The sequence below is a fragment of the Zosterops lateralis genome (assembly GCF_965231275.1).
Source record: "Zosterops lateralis genome assembly, chromosome: 8".
In the NCBI taxonomy this organism is placed as follows: Eukaryota; Metazoa; Chordata; class Aves; order Passeriformes; family Zosteropidae; genus Zosterops; species Zosterops lateralis.
Genome location: NC_139768.1, coordinates 7,356,529 through 7,381,240, shown reverse-complemented (window position 1 = coordinate 7,381,240; position 24,712 = coordinate 7,356,529). Strand labels below are relative to the sequence as shown.

General features: G+C 36.8%; 1 protein-coding gene across 2 annotated transcripts in view; it reads left to right on the top strand.

Moving 5' to 3' along the window:
- The window catches only part of ADK (adenosine kinase), a 270,375-nt gene that overhangs the window by 185,708 nt on the left and 59,955 nt on the right, over window positions 1-24,712 (top strand). For both annotated transcript variants that reach the window (XM_083866949.1, XM_083866950.1), the window contains exon 7: window positions 6,168-6,338. In XM_083866949.1, coding sequence (XP_083723075.1) covers window positions 6,168-6,338 — 171 coding nt within the window. The remainder of the gene's footprint in view (window positions 1-6,167; window positions 6,339-24,712) is intronic.

The window sequence follows — 24,712 nt, the reverse complement described above, 5'->3', positions numbered from 1 at the left end:
ATTAAAAATAGGTTGGTAATCTACGTATAAAAGAAATGTTTTCTTTAGCGTGCAATGCCAGATATTGAAGGGTTTCTGCTACTGAGAGATACAAATATGGCAATAAGGAGAGTTCACTTCAGCAACAAAGAAGCTGTTCAAGTCTGAAAGCAATCCTCTCCTTCTGACATGTTGGCACCATCATAGAGGAAAATGTCATGGTCAATATAAGCACATTTACTGACAGTTAGGGTTTTTTTCCTATGTTCCTGAAAACTGTTTGAAACTTGGCTTTTATGGAAAACAGAAACACTGGCCACTCAGAATGATAAAACAATAGTTTATGGCTTAGTCATTTTCCAGTTATAAAGCAATACTTTCATAAAAATAAACAAGGCATACAGGAACAAGCCAAAACAATTACTCAGAGAAAATGTTGCATTCTTGCTGTCCTTGCTTCCTGATTTAAAACAACTGTCTCCAGTAGGAACTGGACAAAAAGCAGCGGGGTTTGTTTCATTAAGTAACTGCTTGCTGATCACTGAGATAAGATTTATCACTGAGATAAAATAGAGTTCAAAAATTCAATTGATACTGTCTAGGTACTTTCTAAATTCCTAAATTACCTTTTACAGGAAGAACAGGTACATAGATTAAAATAACATCCATGTATTTCACTAATTTACAGACCGAACATTTCCCAAGTGGATAGTTACAAAGAGCTTTTGTCCTTTCTAGAGAAAGTAAAATGCTACTTTAAAGCCACAAGCACCTTTATTAGTAAAGGTCATGTTGATTATTTAATTTGTAATGGTTTTTTTAATTATTTCTGGGGGTTTTTTTTCCCCCATACTGTGAGTATTTTATTATCTTTATCATCATGACTATTCTGTCATAGCTCAGTAAGGAAAATAATTTAACAATAATTTCAAGCAGGAACAGGTTGCAAGTATAAATGCTCAAAACTGAGAGATTCGAGTGGTAAAGGGTCAATAAATCTGCCAACTTGACAGTCTTGCACATTCCAAGTAATGTGCTCAGATGTTTCAGTGTTAAAGGTAGTTTCTAAATTGCTCCCTGCTCTTTTAAACTCACATAAGTACTAAGACAGATGAAGAGCTTTTGCTCTATCATTCCAAGAAGATTCCTTCTGGTTCCTGTTCTGAGGGAAGATGATTTCATTGCCATGTCTCACGGTGGGTGGGACGTGGACTGCACCCCATCTGTGCTCAGGCAGTTCAGAGGCTGGAATGCAAAAGTCTTTCAGATTCTTCTGCTTGTAAAAACACCTGGAAGCCTTGTGTAAGTTCTTCTGTCTGGAGCAGTTACCTAGTGGTTCATTCTCCAGCTCAGGAATTGCCATGTGTTCAGCCTCACTCTTTCCAAGCCCTGGTATTTTTGCTAGACTGCAGCAGATGAGACTGATGGCAGAGCAGAGCTGAGGGATGCCTCTTCTGCCCAAGAGTGTGGCTTCATGCTCTCTTTGTGTGCAGAATATAGGAAACTTAACCAGGTCCAAAAGCTCTGACTTGGTTGTGTCTGTCATGTAATGGAGCAAGTTTTTTTGGCACCTCAGCACTCTCACTCTTTCACTGGAACTGCCAGCACACTTGAAGTTAGATGATTTCTGTAGTGCTTTACTGAATCGTGGTATTTATCAGGACTGTCACTACGTAACTGTCAAGCTTTCTGTGTGCTTGAAAAATTCCACCCTTTAGATGGATGAGAGTGTGATGTCATCGTAATTACATTTTTTATGTAAATGCTTGCTATAAAATAATTTTGGATTAAATGATGTGTTCCTTTCCTGTTGGCAGAATATAACTTGTCTTGGATGGCAGCAGACTGTTGTATCTGTTTTCCTGAAAGTTAAATATTTTGATTTGCAGTTACAATTTATTGATTTTACATTGTTACCAAATGGCATTCCCAAATCAGCTCAGAATACCATGGTTCAAAATCCTGTCATTCATATGATAAAGTTATTTTCATGTAATCCACTCTGCAAATGGGAGTGGCGAGGAAAGTGGAAGAGTTAGAAAGAAATGTATTTTAGCAGGTAGTAGATTTGAAAGCAATCCTAATTTTTATTATCTCTGTATGTTTTTGAGGCAATATGGCTTCTTTACTATTAAACTGTAATAAATTGCAAATTGCAAGGCTGTTTGTTATCATCTTGTTCTCCATTTGTTTGGAAATACTCACTCAGGAAAAAAAAATCTTGATCCTGTTTGTGCAAACATTCCATGTCTGTAATCCAGATGAATTTGTGAGCACAGACTCAGTGTAAGGCAAGGCTTCTCAGCTTGGACAGAACACCTTGTGCAGAATTGCATTCACCAAAGACACAGTTGTGCTGGTTTCGTGAGGTCACCTCTTCAGCACTCTCTGTTTCTATGCTGCTGACACTTTTGACACCCTTAATTTGCTGCCTTCACATCTGCTATAGCTGGTGCTGTAAGAGCTTAGTGTAGGTCAGAAGAAACCTTTTGGGTTTGTGTGCGTGATAAAAATGAGAGAGGTGGCTTACAAGACAAATTACCAGTGTGTAAACTCCCCAAGTTTTTCTGGTAATGCTAGTGTCTACAAAAAAAAGACATGGATGTGAAAGACTATGCAATATTCACAGTACCCTGGCATATCTTATAAGGTGCATCAAAGAATTCCTGAATATAGTAGAAGTGAGATTAATACAATATTCTCTATTGACTTTGTCCTCTGCTGTTGTATACATCTTATTGAATTTTAAAAGCTCTTAAGTTACAAACAAGTGACTGTATCTCCTGTAGCCATGTGTCTGCAATACATGAATATATTTTTCTTATTTCTTCCTTTTTTTTTTTTTTTTATCCCACAAGGAAAATGGGGGGTTTTCCCCACCAAAGGACTGTATTTAAATAAAAGGACTGCTTACAGTGCCTAAGAATGGTATTGCTTTGTGCATGTGGACATACAAGCATGTATATACATAATTCAGCCTACCATCCTATTTTCCTGGTGTGCATTTTGGTTCAGCCTTGCTCTCTGCCTTGTGGTACAACGGTACTTTCCTCCTGGCATAGAAAAGACACTCATTAAATTTTGAGCAGCAGAAAATAGTATCACATCATGAGGCAGTAGCATCTGGTATACTCTATGCCAAAGGAATGCTGTGTGTGCTAATGTATCTGATAGCCTTTAATGTTTTATAGGTTTTCTTGGTGTACAGTATTCCTGCCTTTCACTTTCTGTGGCTGCGCTGCCCAGTTGTCACAGGTCCTTCTATCATAAAATCATCAAGATAGGAGAGACCTTTGAGATCGAGTCCAGCCACCCACCCAGCACTAGAACTGTAACCCCTAAACCACTGAACCACATCACCCAGCACCAGATCCTGATGCATCTTCAACACCTCTGGAGTGTTGATTTCACCACATCCCTGGGCAACCTATTCCAATGCCTGACCACTCTAGATACATGCACAGTAATTTCATTTCTCTATGCAACGTACATTTTCCAGGCTCTTGGAATTTCTCTTTGTTGACTGTCTCATCCTTTGATTAAAGGTATTTTCCTCATGGTTGTGTTAAGTACCTTTGGGTTTTGAGGGTAAATAGGACCCCAAAACTCTCTGTGGTAGTCTAAGGTGTGTAGATGGATATGGAGTATCTTCTGAGGAGCCTGTTAACCTTCTTGTTAGTGGGAATAGAACTTCTACTGGTGAAATACAAAGCCTTTATACCAGGGATACTGGACACACTTATTCTCCCACTCAAAGCTGATGTTGGCTGACAGTTGTTAGAGCAGGTAAGAGTAGTTGTCTTAGGCCAACTTTGTGTATTTCCTTTATATACTTCTTCTGGACCAAAAGCAGTGGCCGCTGCAAGAGCCTGCAGGCTGATTTTCTAAGGAAGTCACAAAGCAACTTTGCTCTGAATCCCATAGAGATACAAGAAAACCTGGGGGTTTTAGGGGAGTTCATTCATGTGCACTATTGTAGCATGCCACAGTAGGGTGGTCTGTAGCTTCTCTGGTTGTAATTTAAGCTTGAGAAGCTGGGTTACTGTAACTACACTGGTCATAGCTGCATGGAATTCCACTAAAAGTAGAGACAAAGTCAATTTAAATACATGAAGGGGGGGATTGAATTAGGTTTCTTTAAATCCATATCTGTTCAGGTCAAATTTTATTTTCTCCTTACTTTGTTAATTCCATTTTGTGGATTGTACTGCTACAATTTTATTTTGCAAAGAAATGTTATACTTGGGAAAGAGTTGTCATACACTGAGCTCTTAATTTCTAGATGTTTTAATGTCAAACAGTTATTTAAATAAAAATATAAGCAAAACCATGGAGGAATGCAGTTAAATGGCAGAAGTGATTTTTAAGAAACCCAGAAGACAGAGCTATAGCCTTTGAGATTTCCTGGCCTTTACTTTGCAGGATCTAAAAAGCAAACTCTCCTACCTGTATCTCAGTACTTTTATGTTGCCTTTCCAAGGAAAAGGGAGTTGGATGCAGGCCTGCATTAGATCTCATGGGGATAGTGTTCTGTACCTTAAATTACAATCAGATGTATTTTACTTCAGATGAAGTTTTCAGCCTAAAATTGGTAAGAAGCCTAATTATTTGACCAGGTTACTATTTACGTAGACCACTGTAGAGCAATCTGTTATTTATCCAGAGCTGGAAACATGTCACCCTTGAAAGATTTTTATTTTGTGTTTAGAACAGTTTTTTTAAAAAATATCCATCTCTCTGTTTATTAAATAAAAAACTAAAAGATAGTAGAAATTGCTATGGAAATGAGAAGTTATATATACTGTTCATTTTAATTCTTCAGAATGTAAAATTAGCAAAGAGGCTTGGATGTTTACAGGCTTCCAGTCCTCCAGGGTGTTGAATAGCTCCACAAGGTGCACAGGATTCTTGTGCCCTTTGGACTTTTATCATCAAGTAGCAAATCGTGCCCAGATTTTGAAATCAATGATGTATTTTTTAGACTGGAGAGTATGGAGTAGAGGAGAAATAAATAGATATATTCTCAAAGTAGTCTTTAATCTGTAGACTTACATTCTTTTTCCAGTGAGTAGAATGCCTAAAGTGATCTGATAACTGAAGGATGCAGGATGAAAATATAGATATTTTGTGATTCAAAGGCATAATCATATGGATGAAAACTGAAAAATAAGACTGTGCCACTACTACATCTTTTAGAGTGTCATGGTGGTGATGTTATAGATAGTGAGATGGTGTTTTATTTGTCAGACCTTCCTCAAAGCTGCTTCTCACTTTGCCTTAGACATTATCTCTGGCCTTAAATTTAACACTTGCTGCTCATGCTTGAAAATTGCTATTATTCACTGAGTTTAGGGAACAGCTAGTAAAACAAGTTTTAGAATTATAAAAACAAAACATGTGGAATTTGTTTAATTAATGCAAAGTCTAAGCCTTTGTTTAATAAGTAGATTAATGAAACTGTAGGGCATCTTTTCATGGCTCCTGGAACACTGTGGTTGGGGTAACCATCTGCAATCCTAAATTCAAAATGGCAGTCTTGTTCTTCACAGGGATGAAACCAGCATTTTTACAATTTAGTAGACAAGTTGTGCTTTGTGGAAGTTGGTACTTACTTAAATGTGGATGTTCTGAGCAAAGAAAAGTACTTTTGAGAGAAGGGGGCAAATAAAATACCTATGTGGAAACATGAAAACCTCTAGGTTTTTTTCTGCAAAATAGTAGCAAGTGCTACAAAGTCATCATTTTCAAGGCCTTTATTGTAAATAAAATACTGATGTTTTAGGTGAGGGATTTCATTAGTCTCCTAGCTGTGTATAGAGCCATCAGACTGGATTTCAAAATTAAGCAGCACAGTCTGATTGACTCTAGTACTATAAAGGGGCATTTAGAATTATAATACATCACATTTTAATATATGGACATTAGTCTTAGCTGCCATGGGAAGGTGTAGTCCGTGGAATGCAGAGGTAAGAGTTACATTTCATTTTGAAAGGCTGTGATTCTAGGCATATGCAGATTCTTTGTCACCTCTTTAATACCTTAATGGAAAGGCAGTATTTCCCAGAAGTTTTTATCTGTGCACGTGTATGACAAATGTGGGTTGGGAGAGACTTTACAGAAATAGCATGCTTCATGCGGTACCTCATATAAAATTAGTAACATACATTGATTTGTTTTGATGTTTGCAGGGATTCTTCCTGACAGTGTCACCAGAAGCAGTATTAAAAGTGGCTACTCAGGCTTCTGCCAACAACAAGATCTTCAGCTTGAATCTTTCTGCACCATTTATAAGCCAGTTCTACAAAGAGCCGATGATGAAGGTCATGCCCTACGTGGATGTTCTTTTTGGAAATGAAACGGTGAGTCTTAAGAGAGCAATGGAAATATTAGTATCTCTTGCACTTAGGTGTTTCTGTCTCAGAGCCTGCTGCCCCAGAACATAGCCGCAAACTGGGCCAGTAGAGGTTCAGGTTGGATATCAGGAAGAATTTCTTCACTGAAAGGGTTGTCAAGCACTGGAACAAACTGCCCAGGGAGGTGGTCGAGTCCCCCTTCCTGGAGGTGTTCAAGAAAAAACTGGATGTGGCACTTAGTGCTGCAGATCTAGTTGATGGGGTGATGGTCAGTCAAAGGTTAGACTTGATGATCTTGAAGATCTTTTCCAACTTTGATGATTCTGTGATTCATGCTGCTCCTTTTTTTGTAGAGGGAATCTGACCATGTCAAGTGTCACTAGAAAGTTAAATCTATGGTCACTGGACTGGGATATTTCAGTAGATGTCACTTAACCTATTAGGGGTTTACAACTTGCTCATTCTAGCAGGAAATACCCAACACATTGGTGCTTTGTAATAACTGTCCATGTGCATAAGGTCCTCACCCTGAATTTGACTCTGCTGGATGAAAACATATGAAGGGCTACCCTGAGCTCCTGTAACTTGATTCCTTACCCATAGTGCTGCTATTAATAGCATTTTCTGTGATGAAGACGACTCTTTGGGGAGATATGGAATGAGAAGACTAAGAAATAGAGAGTTGGTTTAAAAGGTTCTCATTGATTTTATGGTAGATGGATTGGCAGCCCATCAAAGGAAGGCTTATCTTTGCTGTGTAAGTTGGCAAACAGATGGTATGAAATTCTGCCTGGAAGTCCATGTTAATAGACCAAATTAATTCAGATTTCCCCCATCATTTTTGATTTTTTTTCACTTTAGAAAGTGTTCTTAAATATTTATTAGCTGTCTCAGAAGGAAAAGGTTGAAAAAAGCCTTGAAATGTGCAACACACCTAAATGAAGTGTGGGTTTGTCTTTCAAGATAACTACATGAGTATAGGAAAGTGATGGAAAAGCAACTAACCCCCGTGGTTCTTATGTGGTTATTATTATTATGTCAGTGGTTATTCCCGATTGTGACACAGGACTTGCACCCATACAAGTCAGTTTTTAAACTATTGTCCACATGTTCACATAGGGGCTAGCATTGTTATAGATATAGAACTTTAAGAAAACTAAAAATACTTACTTTTAAAACAAAGAAAATTGCAATGTTTTTAAATGCAGTGGGCTAAGGGAAACCTTTTTAACTGTAGTTAACTATACAGCAGAAGTATTTTCCAGACAAGTTCTTGCTATTTCCTACTGTTACCTTTGTACATCTTTCTTGATACAATCCTCACAAAGATGGTATTGAGTATTTTTATTTAATAGCAGTATAATCTCACACAAAACCCTGCCAGATTTCACAGATTAAGTAATACCAAGTCTAGATAATTTTGGAGTAGAAGAACTACACAGAAACTTCTGAGATTAAAACTTGAAGGTCTCTTATATAAATATTGCTCCACTGACCTATTAGAATAATTGAGATCATAGTGGTTCATTAGGTACTATTTTTCATGAATTGTTACTTTTTGTGTATTTGTGTGTTTTATAAGCAGTAGCTCATGATACAAGTGACAGTCTCATTTCAGAAATTTTATTCAGACTAGGTTAATTTCCTCTGTCATTTCAGTTTGTTATGGTATTATTCAACTGCTGTCAAAAATATTGTGTAGTACTGTTGTGTTTGTTTAAGTTGAAAGACTCCCTGCATTTTCTGTATTTCATTTCTAAAGCATTTTGGTGTCTTTCAGGAGAAAAGATGCTATTTAAACTTAAGTGATCATCCCTAAACTTGGCAGTACAATATCTATAAATACTTTAGAGTACCAGCCTCTTTGTTACTTACATTAATCATGAAACCCTGGTCATTTTTTTAGTCTCAGCTTCCTCCTGGCTGTTGCTGCTTTGGAGTTGTTGAAATGCTGCTTGCAATTGTTTTTTCTTTGTCTTGCCTTTCCGTGTGACTTGAAACCATGCTCTTGGCATGATGTACTTCTAGTTTTGAGTAGCTTCTGTGTCTTCTCATTGTCAGTATTTCTGCTCTCTGCATATGGTTTTTTGATAAAAAGTAGTTGCAGAACTCAAAGCTCAGTCTGACATGTTCTGCCTTCTGGTAGCTTCCACCCTTGGTTTCGGTGCTTTTTGTTCCTCCCATATGAATTTCAGCTACAAGCACATTCACAGGGGTTTTTTTGTGTTTGTCTATATCTTGATGGGCCATGAACCACTTCAGCTAGCCAACACCAAATTTTCAGCCATTTGGTGTGATTTCCTTTTGCTTTGTGCTACATTTTCCATCAGTGTAAGTGCATGAGTTAACAAATACGCCAGGCATACTGAGTTGTGTGGTTGTTACTTCATTAGTACAAACAATACTCTTAGACACAATTTTTTTCCTTCCCTATATTTATCTTCACATTATAGTCCAATAAAATTCTATTGTTAAGCACTGAGCTGTTTATTTTTTGAGTAATACAAAAACATCCAAGTGCAGCAAAATTCCAAATTGCTGCCATTCCTAAACTAAAAACAATTGGCAAAGTGATTTTAAATTACATCTTCTACTTAAAAATTTACATCTGAATGGAGATTGGTTATTTCAAGTTTCAGCCAGATGGTAATTAAAATGGGCAAGTTATAAACCTCTCAGAATAAATATTCTAGTTTTGAATGTAAATGCCAGCATACCCTTAACTGCAGTTTAGACACTGAATGCTGTGGTAACAGCTCAGTATATCTGTCAATTTCAGCATTAACTCAGTGGCCACTGGTGTTTTGCTAATTTATTTTAATCTCATTTATAACTTACCTAAACATCTTGTCTTGAATTTTTTGTATTTAGTAACAGTACTTCATATAACAAATTTAGTATAGAACATTCAGAAAAGGAGTAATTATATGGTCATTGCAGCTAACCAAGTAGGGCCATTCTGCAGTCATTATCTAGCAATACATGACTGAAGAACTTGATTATTGTCATTGCTTTTAATTTTTATTAAATTAAGGTTTTTTAATAGTGTCATTTTGCAAATGGTTCTTAGCAGTAATACCTTCCAAGCTACCATAATCACTGGATAATTAACCTGCCAGGATTAAGCACACTCTACTTTGCCTCAGGATGCTTAACTCTCAAATAAGGTCAATTATCTCCTGATGATAACTGCTTTGTCACAAGTTGCTGCTTAATTCAGCTGTAAAAGCTCACCTTAGAACACATACTTTACAACTCAGAGTAACTTTCAGTAACAGAATGGTCAAAACAGCGAAAGCTTTGAAAGTAACATCTTTACGCTGAGTTGTAGAAAGTTTCCTACAATTATTCTAGGCAAATAAAGGAGATTAAATTTGTGTGTATCACTTTCCATTTTCCTGGTTAGGGGTAAATGTTCATGTACATGAAATACTTGACCCATCAAAGTCAATACTCGACACAGGAATCTGAATTCAATTTCCAGTCTCCCCAAAAGATTTGAGTTACAATGGCATCTCCTCAGGGAAGGAACTACCTTGAGAGAACTGTCTATTTTTGCATGTGCACCTGGGCAGCAGTTTCTTCAGGATTTAAGGGACATTGCAGGGCTTTCACATAATTGATCTTTGCATCTGGCACCAGTTCATGACTCAAAAGAATATTTGTTGATATTGTTGTGGTGAAGGTCTGGGTTCTCTTGCTATGTAAGCAGAGCATCACTGAAAAATTTTAAAATTTAGAAACTTTGGAGTTATAGACTCATCGAGCTTTTCATCTAGTGCTTTACAACAAAAACAATAACCAATGACCTGTGGTATTCAGAGCACAACGATCAGTAGAGGTTGAGGTTATGTAGAAGAGAAATCGTGATTTTTTTTGAAGTACAAAATAATAAAAAAAACTAAGATAAGAATTATTCTTTTAAAAGTGATCCTCTTCCTTTCTAGTGTATAAAGCTGTTACTTCTAAACACTCAATCTCTGAACAAATTAATTGCAGGATTATAAGCTGAAGTTTGCAAAGACAGAGAAATCCGTGAGCCCATTGGGAAATCGCTGCTGGTGTGACAGCAAATGTGCTGAAAAGAAAGCAGGTTGTGTACAAGACTTGTACATTTTAAGAAGCAATGACTATAGCCTTAGTGGTGGTTCTAGAGATAGAAATCCTGACCTTTAAAGAGATGAGTGCCTTTGAATGGAATAAGATATCAAATGGGTCTTGTCATCATTTCCTCTTCACAATTATACTGGAATGGTACATTGTGCCTCCTTTATTTAAAATGTTTTCAAATGAGGCATCAAATACTAACAGAAAGAACCCTACAAATTTAGTGGTTTGGACAACAACCTTTAATACCCTTTGTAAGCCCTTATAAAGACAAGTCTCTTCAATGACATGGAAAATTCTCTTCAATGGCAATGAAAAACAGTAGATATGAAACTGAAGTTTTGGTGAGATTTACATTCTCCTTATTTTGCACTTGCAGGCAGTCTGTAGTCTTATTTTAACTGAGGGAGGGAATGGAAATACTGGCAAGTTTTCTGGCTTCAACTGTGTTCAGCACACTAGGATTTACACCTAAATGGCAGTTTCCAAGCAAATTTGTCTATTTCCTTGCTGTAAACTCTCACTTCACATAATTTGATATATTACATTAAGATATGACACTGAGAACAACCTTCGGTTCCACCTACAAATTTCCTCTGCTGCATTATCACCTGGGATCAGATTGATACCTGCAGGCTTAGGAATCTGCCCAGAGCCCAGAAGAATCTTGAATGAGACATAATCACTTTTGTAAGATAAATGAGCCTCATGGTGATTCTCTTCAAACTAGTGTGCATTCATAATGGCATAACTGAATTGATTTGAATTTACACAGTGCAATTCCTACTGTTTCTAGCCCTAGCAGATAGCTTTCCACAGCCACAAGTGTCCTTTCACACTGGTGAGTTGTCTGATTTTGAGGAAACAATTAAGAAGTAGGAGTCAGGAGAAAATCAGGTGGCAGATGTAATTTGGTGTGTGGAAGAAGGGAAATACAGTTTGACTTTCAATAAATAATGAAAGGAAGACTAACATTTCAGTCTGTTCTCCAGTATCAGATGGGACTAAGAAGTGAGGAACATAGCAAAGGATGGCTGGTCATGCCATAAATATCACTAAGTTGATGTTTCTGTTTGAAGTATTTTCAAGTAAGCATTTACAATTATTTTTGAATGTTGGGAATGAATATTGAAAGGCAAATAATAGATGATATTTGAAACTGAGTGCCTTGAAGAGGCTTATTTTAGTACTGCTAACTTGCATGTATGTTATGTAAAGAGCCCTTAAGAAACATTTTCTTCATATCTTTCTGGACCTGGTCTATATTGAGAGGTTATTTTCAGTCACTGGTTGTTGGCAATCTGTCATCCTTAAGAGTTCAGCCTTTACTTTCTACATCTCTGTTCACTCAGAATTAAATTTTCAGAAACATTAATCATCTTAAATGACATTAAGTTGGGTGTTAGTGTTTCACATTTCATTTTATATACTGGGATTTTCTTTTTCATTGTACTTTCAGTTCTCAGAAACTTGCCCCACAGGTGAGGGTAATTATCTTCAGTTCCTGGGCTGGGTGAGAGACTGAGGTTTGCACAGTTCCCTACAGGGAGTCTGTGGTTCAGTTAAAAATCGTAGTCAGATATTCTGACCCAGTTTATTAAATACACATGGGAAAAAAATTTGTAAGGAGACATCTCATCTTCCCTTCTATTTTAACAGGTAGAGGTTTTTAAGGTCAGCTGCTGCTGGTGTTTGCTTTTCTAAACTGCAGTAAACACATAGTATTTCTTTTTCTAAATCCTACGTTTAAGATTTCTTCAAAGTCTTTGGAGGGAGACTGGGAATTAAAAAATTGTAATTCTGAATGGAGAAAAAATAAATGCTGTTTTTCTTTGGTGTCTTTGTAGAATTTTGATGCCTATTTCCTGCAGTAGGTGTTGTGTTTTCAATTATAGGACAGCTATAGTGTTGTAATGTCGCTCCTTAATTCACAGAATTAACTTTTTCTGTAGTAATATTAGATATTCAGGAATATCTAATAAATTGTGACCATCTGAAAAATGAGAGGGTCTCTAGCACAAGGGAGGTTGCTAATGTCAGTGGCGTGTTGTGAAGATGTGCTGTGGGAAGGATGCTGAAACAGCCCAAGGCTATTTCAGCTGCAGACACTGAATCTGCTGCTTCTTCTCTCCTCTCTTTTTTTTTCCCTTTTTTTCCCTCCCATGTGAACTGCAGTGGCTCTCTAAGATAAAATGCTTTTAAATCATTTCCCAACCTTGCAGCCGTTTTTGATAAAAGCCCTGTTATCTGAAATGATATGAATCACTGTGGAGTTAACCATACCTTTTACAACAACATATTTTGTTGTGATTCATTCTGTCTCAATTAATCATCTTATTTATCTACATTGTCTCAGCTGCTGCACTGAAATTCATGAGTAATAAGCAAGTAATTATTTTAGTATAGTTTACCTAGTACATTATGAATGAAAGGAAAATTGAGAGCCAAGTATTTAAATTTATGTTTAGTGCTGCTTTCAGCTAATGTCTAGCTATTTAAGCAATTTAGGAACCCTTTCTCGAAAAATGTCTTTCTTGTTTCCTGTTATGGGAAACAAGCAGGTATTTAGAAGCAAAGCTTATAGTTTCCAACAGACTTCACTTCTTAAAACTGAAAATATTTTCTGGTAGTCTCTCAGAATGCTTAGGGATATTTATCCTTCCTTATGCTATGCAGTGTTGAGATACTTTTAAGACTGTGAATACTGGAGAACACGCAGCACAAGATGGAACATGTCCTTTGAGAGAGGAAGGCAGATTCCACTGTATTTCAGCAGCTTGTGTTTTACTGACAATGATTGATAACCCTTTTCACTTTGTAGCACTTCCCAGAGCATTTCATAACACTTCATACACATTAAAGCTGAGAATAAACCAATCAGGAGGGTGTGTAGTCTTGACTGTTTTACAGGTGGACAATTGAAAGGTTATTTGCCCAAGGTCATACAGTAAGAGCAGAGCCAGGAACAAGGAAAATTGAATTCTAACTTTTTTCTTCAGTTAAGTGTCCTGAAATGTGTTCAGCTGCTGAATACATTTTGGACAAAACTCACCTGTCTGGAGGAAAAGACCTGCAGAACCTGGCTTTCAGTTTTCAGTGTAATTTTAACATTTGTCTCTGAAAGCCTTTTAAAGGTAAACTACATATGCCTTTTAATACTCAGATCACTAGGGCAAAAAATGTATAATATGTAATATCTAATATATAATTTAAGAGCTGCAAAACTTAAGAGTATGAATAAAATTGAATTATGCAGTTGATACAAACAAGAGGAATAGAGCCTGAAATGTTTGCAAGAACTTCATTAAATCAGTGTAAATTCAGAACTTTTGAATTTCACAGAGATATCTGCAGACAACAATGTAGGTGAAAAATATGTTACAATAAAGCTTTGTTTTCCATTACAGCTAGGGTTAATTCAGTGCCTCCACATTTCAAGCCCTATTTGGGGCAGATGTAGCCAGTTTCTGATTCAAAATATTGTTAGGTTATGCTAAAGCCTCTTACACCAACATGTGCTGGAGATTCTCCCCCTGTTCCTGGTAGTCCTTGCAGTGGATTGTAAGGCTGCAGTGCCATGTTATCCCCATGGATAACATCTGAGTGTGAGCTGATGCAGACCTCTCTCACCTGCCCTTATCAGATGATGTCATCTGCCCCCTTTACTCACATCTAGCAATTTTATATCCAGAGCAAGAGGACCAGACTTCTGTTAATCACTGAGCTGGTCCAGCTTTCTCAGACAACACAATCACTAGATCTGATTAGATGAGAGGGTAATCCATGGTGGTACAAAGGACTTTGAAAGAGAAAGCCTGATAACCTCTCTGCTTCATCAGATATAAGCAGCCAATGCTGTTAGGGTCTCGCAGGCAATACAGCAAAAAACAGTCATTGACTGACTTAAATGTTATTATGCATGGATAAATTGTATATTAGCTGTAAATGTTCTTGGACAGAAGGTTTTATATAAACGAGACAGTTTTTGCCTAAAGACTATGTATTGATGCTTTCAGAATATCTATTGATGCTTCCTGTGCTTACAAATTTGAGCCTGAGCAAAGGGTTCTTGAAAGGGGACAAAAGGGAAGGATAGTTAAGGAGACAATAGTAGGTCCATGCTGATGTTCAGAATCTTGAAAATATGGTTTGGGGGTTTTGGAATAGAATTGGCAATATCTTTATTATGTTAACCTATTTTTCTGTACTATTGCGTAGCACTATTTTCTCAAAACTGCAGTTTCAGCCTTGTTCTTTCTCTCATGTTATCTTTCTCTGTCAACACCTTCCTTCGCTCTGTTTATATAGCTCATGTAATATTTTTATTCCCTCAAGAGAGTTTCACATCTCATTATAAATCTATTAGCTAGATTCCTTTTTTTGGCTTGCTTCAACAAAGAAGAGCAAAATTAGACACTTGAACCCTCTCTTATTTCCAATTAGCTATATAATCTTCTGTTACCAGGATTCCTTTTGCAGATTTTGTAAAAATAAGTTTAACCACTGATGTCTCTTTAAGACTATTGAAACATTGCTATGTATAAGTAAATAATGGAAAGAGATTTTTCCTTCTTGAAAATACACATTGAGGGTATTTAGAATGGACTTAAGCTGAACTATTAAGATTAAAATCTGTATTTTATTTTTAATTATAATTTAGAGTTGAGGTAATGACATTAGATTGAAAGCTAATTGTGCAATATATTATGAGGCATATGCAATGTAAGAGTTGCAAAAATATTTTGGTAATTTTAATTTTTTTTCAGAATTTTCCTAAAAGCAGGAAACAAGCTTGTAAAAGAAGTAGAAAAAATATGATTGCAGCATACCTAAAATATTTGAAAGATAGATAAAAGCACCCATGGTTTTCCCAAAGGCATTAATTGATCTCTAAAACCTTGCCTTATTTATAAACTTAAGCCACCCCATTTATAACAGCCTTTGGGTGATAATTTTGCAGCCACATCAAAGTGTGTCCTGAAGCTATATTTTCAGGTTTAATGGTCATATTCTGACTTACAACACCATTTGTTTAAGTACTGACCTCCCAGGGAAGCAATATGGAGAAATTGCTTTGCTCTGTAAGTTTTTTGTTCTAAGTTGACAGACTTATCCCTCCTAGTCATTACATTTGATTTTTTTTTTTTAGTTCTGCAAAGAAATGATCCATTAAACCTGTACTTTGGTAAAACTACTGCTAATCCATATGTGATAAGTAATGTTGTCAAAATGTTGCTCATTAAATCCTCAGACCCTCCTTTGATTTCTCATATTCTGTGTCAGAGCCAGCAGCGTGTGCAGTTTCCCCATGAGAGAAACAAGCATCCACCAGTCAGTTTGCTTCCCATGCTGAAGTGCAGGTTTCCAGGTGCAGGAGCTTCCTTCTAAAGAACAGAATCATAGCAGTCTAATGACTGGGACAGTAAAACTTCTGAAATATATAAACCTCTCTGTCTGTTGGTTCCATTTCTAGTGTAGAGGGGAACTCCCGACTCTGAACTTGAAATTCTACCAATCGTGTCCATCATCTTCAATTTGTTATTTGAAGGCTATAATTTCACAAGTAGAAAGTTTCTTTCTTCGCCCACAGCTAAGGAGAAGGGCTTCCTCTCCACTCTTGCAAAGGAATTGGCCCCAGCTGGGCTGTGCTTTCAAGAAGCAAAAACCTTTAGCGTTGGAGAAACTCACTTGAAGGCAATGGCAAGGTGGTACTCATTCCAGTGGAAGGCCCTTAGGATCCCCAACTAACCTGTCCTTTGGGATACTTTTCAAGCCATTTTGCTGTTGTCAAGGTTATAGCCTTACTAGTTGAATAAGCTGCTTGAGGATGTCCCTAGTATTTCTGGAGTTAGGAGTTTTATTTTAAATTTTTCTGATGCTGAAAACTCATGGATCTCAATTCAAGAGAAACTCACTATTTTTATTGAGAACTTGAGAAATTCTGCTTCTTCATCTTGATATTATTGTCCTGTGAGTCTAAGCCAGTCTGCAGGCACCAATCAACAGCATATTAATTTCTCTTTCTCTGTGGCTGCCCTTCTGAAGGATTCTATTTTTGAAAATCTGAGAGGCTAAGCTATGGACAGTATTTTTGATCCCTGGCGGATAAGAGACGTCACAGAATTAGGTTTTCTTTACGCTTTCTTTTAATAGAGCATATTTCTGCTCTGGAATTCCTCTGAAAGACCGGGGCATGTTTATGTTGTCTATCAAACTGTTGACCTCTCCAGGTTGTGCAACACTCTTTTAAATAAAAAAAGAACTGGCATTTTCATGAGAAATTAAGTGGTAGCCATAAAATATGTTGTTGGGGCAGTCCCAATTGCTGTGCAAGGAGAACCTCCCTGCAACTGGAAAAAGATCTGAAATTTCATGGAATTACAGGTATCCTTTACCATCAGTTTACCTGGGTTTTCTTAACTTCTTTTGAAATGTAGATGGGCAGTCAGATGGTCTTAACACACAATATTTGCTGTATGTGTTATTTTGGAGCAGTTATGATTAACATGTCTTTTTCCTCTCGTTGGAATTTCTACTAGAGCAGGAGAGATACATCTGTGAGTGGTCTTGGACACATACCAGTTTCAGATAAATGGATCAGTCAATTTAAATTCTGCATATATAGTTGCCAAACACTATGCATTTGATTTGAACATCAAAGTAAATGCCAGATTTGGATGAAGCTGCATCTTGGTATATGTGAATTACAGTAATGAGTCAAACTACTGAATCTCACTGCTCAAAAAAGAACACTCATCATCTGGAACCAAATTTCTTTCTTCTAGAATCTAAACTCATGAAAAGAACTGAAGAAGTACATAGCCTTATGCTGCCAGTTGTAACACAGCTCTGAACAGGCATTACCTGAGAGGTTGGTGGACACACTTAGGAGCATTCTGAAGTGTAGAATGATGGGAAGTTGGACCCATTATTTAGACCCCATGGAAAACCCTGTGTTTCAGGAGTCCATATTAACTTTACTTGCAGATGAGTTTTTTTTAATATTTTAAACAAGAACTCTGTGTCCCAGGATAAGTGGTGCAGGTATATATTTCAGGTAGAAGAAGTTAAAATCAAGATCAAAGCGTTAAGGCCATTAACATCATCTTCAGTGGTGTTCTTGGAATAATTTTTAAGTCTGCAAGGTAGTGACAACATAACCTGTCCCAAAGTTATCTTTTCATTTATGGTAAAGTTATCAAGTATTTTAGAGGAGGATCTTCATTGTAACAGATTTATTGAGGCCATGCAGATTTATTTTGTACCTCTTCCATTGGAGTTGGTTTTTTAGGATGAAATTACAACTTCTTAACCATACTTCACCTCTGCTATTCTTAAACGAGTTTCTCTTTATTGTTACTTGAATTTGAAAAATGCACCATGTAAAATATTGGAACATAAATTAACAGAAGTTACCTACATTGGAAGACATTTACATAGATTTAGTGGGAAGAGAGCAGGTAATAGATTATTGAACAACATTATTAGACCAGGAAAATGCTTAATCCAGGAATAAGATATACAGACATTATGTCTTGTGGATACTGTTCAAGATAACAACTTTTAGAATTGTGTCTCTTAATGAAACACAGAGCGAACCCCATAATTTTTCTATTTTAAAATCTTATACATTCAATGATATTGTAATGACTTTGAGTGTTAGGTGTATGCAGAAAATTGGGTCACTTTTATAATATGTAGAAATGTTTCAAATAGGGTTTTTTTAATTAGATTTGAAAAATGTTTTCAGTGCTACTTTTTTTTTTTCATTTGTTAATAAGATCTTCTGGAATAAATCCTTGTTCAGGATTACAAGTAAGAAAAATTATTCTTCATGTAAATAACATTCACAAAAGGAGATTTGAAATATATCAAATATATCAAAATATATTATGAATCCTGAAAACTATTCAAAATGTAACTAATTTTCTCTATGCTAAGCTGCCCAAACCCGTTACTAATTTAAATTGATATCAGAGTAAGTTGCAATGCTTACCTTTTCATAACATTTCCTTAAAAGCTTCTTTTTTCATGTATATTTCTTGCATTTCATTTTTCTGGAATCAAACACATCATTCCAAGCCACAGCCTGGAGTGCAAATTTTATATAACTCTGCAATGCTTTCCTATTTCAATTCCACATTTTCAAACAGTTGTGTGGATCTTATGTTGCCTGTCTCTGCTATGAATATACCAAGGTTTCTGGTAGTACTTATAATGAATATGAGTTACTGCTGTCTCCCAAGAGCCAACTTTTGTGCTCTGAACCACCCCAACCTCCCATCTTGCTGTAATAAACTCACCTTCAAAACCCCTTCCCATGCTCCCAGTAAGCTCTGTAAATATGAAATGTCTCCTTCCTATCACACTGGCTGGAGCCACAAGGCGTGCAGTGTTCAGGTCTGCATCAGTGCCCTTGGTCCTTGAGTGACTGTAAATGCAAGATTGGCACTGCTGTCCAGGGGACTCTGCTGTCCAGGGGACTCTGCTGTCCAGGGGAGATCCCCAGCCTGGCACAGCACACACAACTTAGTGCCTGCCCATGGGGGCCTCCAGGGTATTGAGCCTTACAGGAGTTTGCCATTTATCAGTAAACTATCATGAGATAACCTTAGAAGATTTTTGAAATGTCTTCCCCTGAGCTTCCTAAAACTTCCTGGCTTTGCAAGGAAAGGCCCATGAGAGACTGTATCAATGAAGTTTTTAAATTCTCTAAAATAGTTTTCATCTGAAACATATTAAATACAGGCGAGATGATGGGTTGGCATGTAAGAATGGGGGTTTCTGGATCCTTTTCTAAGTCATCTTGCATTACTGTCTTGTGAACTGGCTATTTGAATTATGTGTCCATCCCAAGTCAGCTTTTCTAAGAGACTGTCATGGGTTTTTTCTTGCCTATCTCCTTATTACAGCAATTAACTTTATAGCTGATGTATACACTGTGCAAAACAAAGATGCATGTCTTGTCCTGAGAAACTTACATTTTAAACAGAGATAACAAAGAAAAGACTGGAGAAGTAATGATCAGAGAGAGGTGAAATGTTGTAACACTGATGATACACTTGTTCAGTGCCATTACAAAATGTAGTTAAGGTTTTTGCACCATAATCTCATATATCATTTTTTTAAATAAATACAGTGAATGGAAAAGAAAGAAGTAATGATGGTCTGTGCTAAGGTTGGATATACAAGTCCCTTCACTATGGTTTTTTTTTTAGGAATTCATTTCCATGTTTCTTTTTTTTTTGTTTGCTTTTAGTCTTAAATATCACACGGAATTAAAGCAGTTCATGATCAGTTAAAATTTCAAATATTTAAGACAGCAGTACTTAAGATTAACTGTTTTCCATTTACTGACTGTTACTTGGAACCAAAAGAATCTTGTATTTTTGTAAGCATAGTAAGCTACACTGTTTTTCTTTAAACTTTAGGGTATGAATTATATTCCTATAATGACAGCTGCAGGGTGGAATGTTTTAACACACTGGAGTGAGATATATCTTGGACACATTCTTGGTACCTTAAGTTCAACATGCTCCATATGGTGCCACTGAGCCAGTGATTTTGAAGAAAACAGTTAAAGACTGCTGAAACAGCGTAAAATACAAATTAGTCTTTGCTATATAAGTAAAAAAAATTCACTGTCAATCTTTTCAGCTTTCTGCATGAATACTTCCAGCAACTTTTAGTAGTAGTCCCCATGTTTTAAAACAACTGTTGAATTCTAGCAGAACAGAGGGAAAGCTTCTGGGCTAAGAATACATTAACTGAATTATGCTTAACTCCTATGCAGGAGAGCAAAGGGAAAGGAGATTGGGCTTCCCTACATTTCTACATTAGTTTTTATGTGATGGCAGGGATTGTGTGATGCAAGATTTGTGACAAGTAGGTGGCTCTCTGTTAACTTGTCCTCTGTCAGCACAAGAGCTTTATGAAGGAGCTCTGTGTCAGAGAGATGTCACAGTCCTACTGCTGAGGATACTAATGATAGGCTATTCTGTAGTAAAGCTGCAGAATAACTATTGTTACTATTAAATATTTCAGTGTTTGGAGAAGTAAATTAACTGGAAATTATGTTATCAGAACATTTAACTTCTTTTCATATATGTTTTCATTCACAGTATCAAGACAAGCAGGAGTTAATGGATGATTAACTTGCTTGTCTATCTTTTATCTTAATGTAGTGGATTTTTTTTCAATATCAGCCTAATTCTGGGTTTTCTGAGTTCGTATTCAAGCTGTGGATTGCAAAATTCTTACAACACACTTGCAGTTATTAATACTGAAATTGTCAGTTCATACCCTGATTTTTACTGGATATTGACTTGATGTAAATTTTCATCCTGGATTATTATTATTGTTGTTCTTATTATTATTATTATTAATTATTAATAGTGTCGTTGTTATCATTATCAGCATTATCATTATGGCTTTTTAAAAGCATCATACATGGACTCAAAAGACCAAGGATTACACAGCAATGCAAAAATTCTATTCTTCTCAAGTGATATCAACCTTAAATTGTTTTTTATTGGTGTTGACTCATAAGAACAGATTTCCAAATGTAACAGGGCATAAGACAAACAGCCACAGTGCACCAGCCTGTTAACCTGTACTTCTGTACCTTCTGTATCAGCAAAACAGCACAATGAAGTGACAGCTCTACTGGTGAATGAAGCCTGTGAGGGGGGTGATTTGCAGTTACATTAGTGTAAAGTTGCACATTACAGCCTGAGTTGATCTAGGAAATTACTGCTGGAGGAATATGGAGATCTTGTTCCTATTGTCCCTTCCTAGACTTGTATCTTCTGTCTCAGGTTCCCTCTGTACAGTGTAGCTAAAGCAGCAGAGACATGGGAATATTTTAAAGAAAAGAGGGTGTGGCCACATTTTTTTTTTTTTTTAATGAGGGATGTAGTTAATTAGAGATAGTACATCTAAAAGTAAGAAACCAAAAAACAGTCCTTGAGCTTCTTTCCCAGAGATAAATTGGTACAATCTAAAGAATCATGAGGCAATGACTGATAGGTAACTACCATTTCAGTGATCCCATATTAGAGCTCTCTGCACTGCTGGAGTCCCTCTAAATAGATAATCTAGAATAGTTTGTGTACAAATTTCCATCTTTGAATATAGTCCAAAGGTAAAATTTCAAATGATAATTACCTATGACATTTGGGAAACTCTTTGGGATACAGCCAGTGAGTATCTGTGGTAAAGGACCTAGTTGTCAAAGGATTCATAAATAAAGTTTTTCTACACTCAGAAACTGTATTCAAAGCATGTAAGGTTTTGATACAGTATACATCATAGCAAACAGAGGTCAAATATCTGCTTTAAGTGAAAAACAGGATTTAGTACTGGCATTAGAGAGATGACCAGAACACCAGTGACACATTGAAGCGGATGCTTTCTCATTGTACATAAAATTAGCACCTTTTCTCTTTTTTTCCTTGCAGCAGTGGGATTCTCTAGTTTAAAAGGGTGTCTGTTGATGTTTGTCCACTCACTGGGCATACATATGTTCTGAAAAAGACTTATTCAGCTGTACTTCCCTCATCACTGATAGCTGGCTAGGCCTTCCAGTCTCCATGGCCATCCTAATCCATTTGATATGATGATATAATGCAGCTGTCGTAGAACACTATTCCCTTTGTTTCTGAAGCATAAGACTTCCAAGCCATACATGTAATGTAAGCCAAGGAAATGATCCCAAGGGATCCACTTGACCTATCAATGCCTGCCTTCATTCTGTGCCATGAGTAGACCTGTCCCTTGCTCAGCAGAGTTACAGTCCTGCTCTAAATTGGAAGGCAACTGTGATTCCTTTCTCTGGGTATCAGTTCATTGTCACTGAGTGTGAGAAACTTGTGTTAAGCTTGCACTTCACTGTTCCAAAACAAGTTTGTGTATCAAAGACATAACAATGGTGTTATATTGCTCTGCTGGGACAAAAGGAGGACCTCCTTAGGTCAAACATTCTTTATATTGAAGAGCAGAACACAAAAGGGGACCAAAACCTTTTTCTGCATGTTACTGCTGTTTGCTGAAGGAGGCAGGGTCCTGCCTGTCTTTTAATTCCAGATCTCAGACATTGGTGGATTATTTGAGGAGAGGAGGAAATAAAGAATAACGGGAAGACTTGAGAAGATCCAGTGGAGCTCTTTTCTTGGAAATGGCTCTGTATTTCCCAGTGATGGAGAAATCACCTTAGCATTTTAAACCCCTAATAGCTCAGTCTTGCCCAAATACAAACCTGGAAGTAGTTTTCTTTATTCAGGCCAGAAGCCTGTTCATACTTTGCTACTTACAAGCCAATAAATTACTTCTTCAGAAAGTTCCTATTTTGATAAATTGATGTGCTTGTGTGTTTGCACTATATTATGTACGAGGAGCCTTGTCATCTTATTGAAATAATAGGACATTGAGAGATACCAAGTATTTATGGCTAGATTTAACGATTTTAAAGGAAGGAAATTATTGCAGCCCCAGGGCAACAGTAACTTATATAGTGACAAGTTATACATGTTTTATGTACCTACTTACTTCAATGTTCACTACAAAAGTATAGTTACCATAGCAATGACCATGTCACCAGACTTCTTTGCTAGTTCTGAAATACAAAATGCCCAAATGCCACCTGAACTGTGATTATTTTCTGCACAAGTATTGAAAGTAGAAGTTGAGAGTGTCACACACTTTTCTAAACAAACAGCAACACACTGATTTACAGAACATGTTGTGTTGCAAGTGGATCTTGGGTTGTTAGCATCCCTAGTACTGTAAATCCTTTGCCACTAAGCTGCAAGAAAAGCTTCACCAGCTCCTATCAAAAGAGACTCCACTGGTATATACTTAACCAGTAGTCTTCTGTGGAATATTGGTACTTACCTGCAATATTTCAAGAAAATGTGTAGTATTCAGGAAGACACTTTCTCTGATTTTAACTCTAAGTGTTAACTCTAAGTAAAACTATCCTTTGGTTATTTACAGGTTGTTAGTATTATATAAAACAGCATCACAGAAAGTGGTGTGATTTTTACCTGCTGCTTCTTTTACTTTAGAAATGGCAAATTTATGAAGAATTTAGGTAGTAACTTCTATAACTTGGTCTGCAGCTCACGGACCAGTAGAATTGAGAAGAAAGGTACTAGATTTCCCAAGTCAGCATTAACCACTGGGGCAGTGGTGGATTACCTCAATATGACTTGTGGGCAAGTGAAAGGTGAAAACTCATTGCACAGATGTAGACCACTCCTTTTTACAGCTAGGTTTCCCCATGTGTAGGCGGTGTGAGTTAACCTGAATACATATAAGGAGTATGGAGACTTGAAGAAAAGCAGTTTGCAGGACTGCAGACTTAATCCACCATTTCAGTCATTCTCCTTTAATAAAGACTTGTCTACTCTGAAACATTAATCTGAACTGAGAGAGCACATCATTTTAAGCAGAACAGTTTAAACTCAGATTTGTATTGTGTCCACTTGTGGACCATCCTATGCTAGAGCAGGAGTGTTTTATTCTTGTTTAACTGAAGAGAAGCATGGCACATGAATTACTGAGCAAACATGTCAACACTTGGAGCCAGCCTTTAGCAATTCCATGTGAAAATGTGAAAGTAAAATTGATCTACATTCATGTGATGGTTGATCTTGTCTTCCTTGCATTGTGTAGTGTCAGAATTCTCACAAAGATGAGTCTCACTTTGCTGGGTAGGGATGTGGACATTTCTTTGTAGGAGTTGGGGAGAACAGTAAGGAAATCACTTTATCTAGGTAGTTTGATCCAACCTCCCTAAGTCCTTGAACTGGACATGTAGACCAGGTGGTTCAGATTCCATCTTCATATAGCAGTGCTGTTGTTAAGACTCTTTAATCTGATCAGAAGGCCCCAAAGAAAAATGAAGTCTTAAATTAGAAAGAAGGAAGAAAACTTTTTACACAGCTTCGGTGTTGACTGAGAATTGTGTAAAAGGACCCAAAAAAGCCTCTTTCATTGTGTTGTAATTCTTAGCCATTAATAAGTAATTCCAGCTATTTCAGTTTTTATTTGGATTCTTTCTGTTCTCCTATGTTTCTTTCTTAGGAAAAAAACCCTCAGTGTTTTTATATTTATCTAGGCAGCAAGTGGGATTTACAACTAATCTTGAAGTGCATAGGTGTACTCCTCAACCAGTGACATTTGAACTGACCCAGGACAGACAACCTGCTAAACTAGATGATTCAATTTGCTGGTGCTTCCAGAGTACCTTCAGCTGTGTGACTCTGCATGAA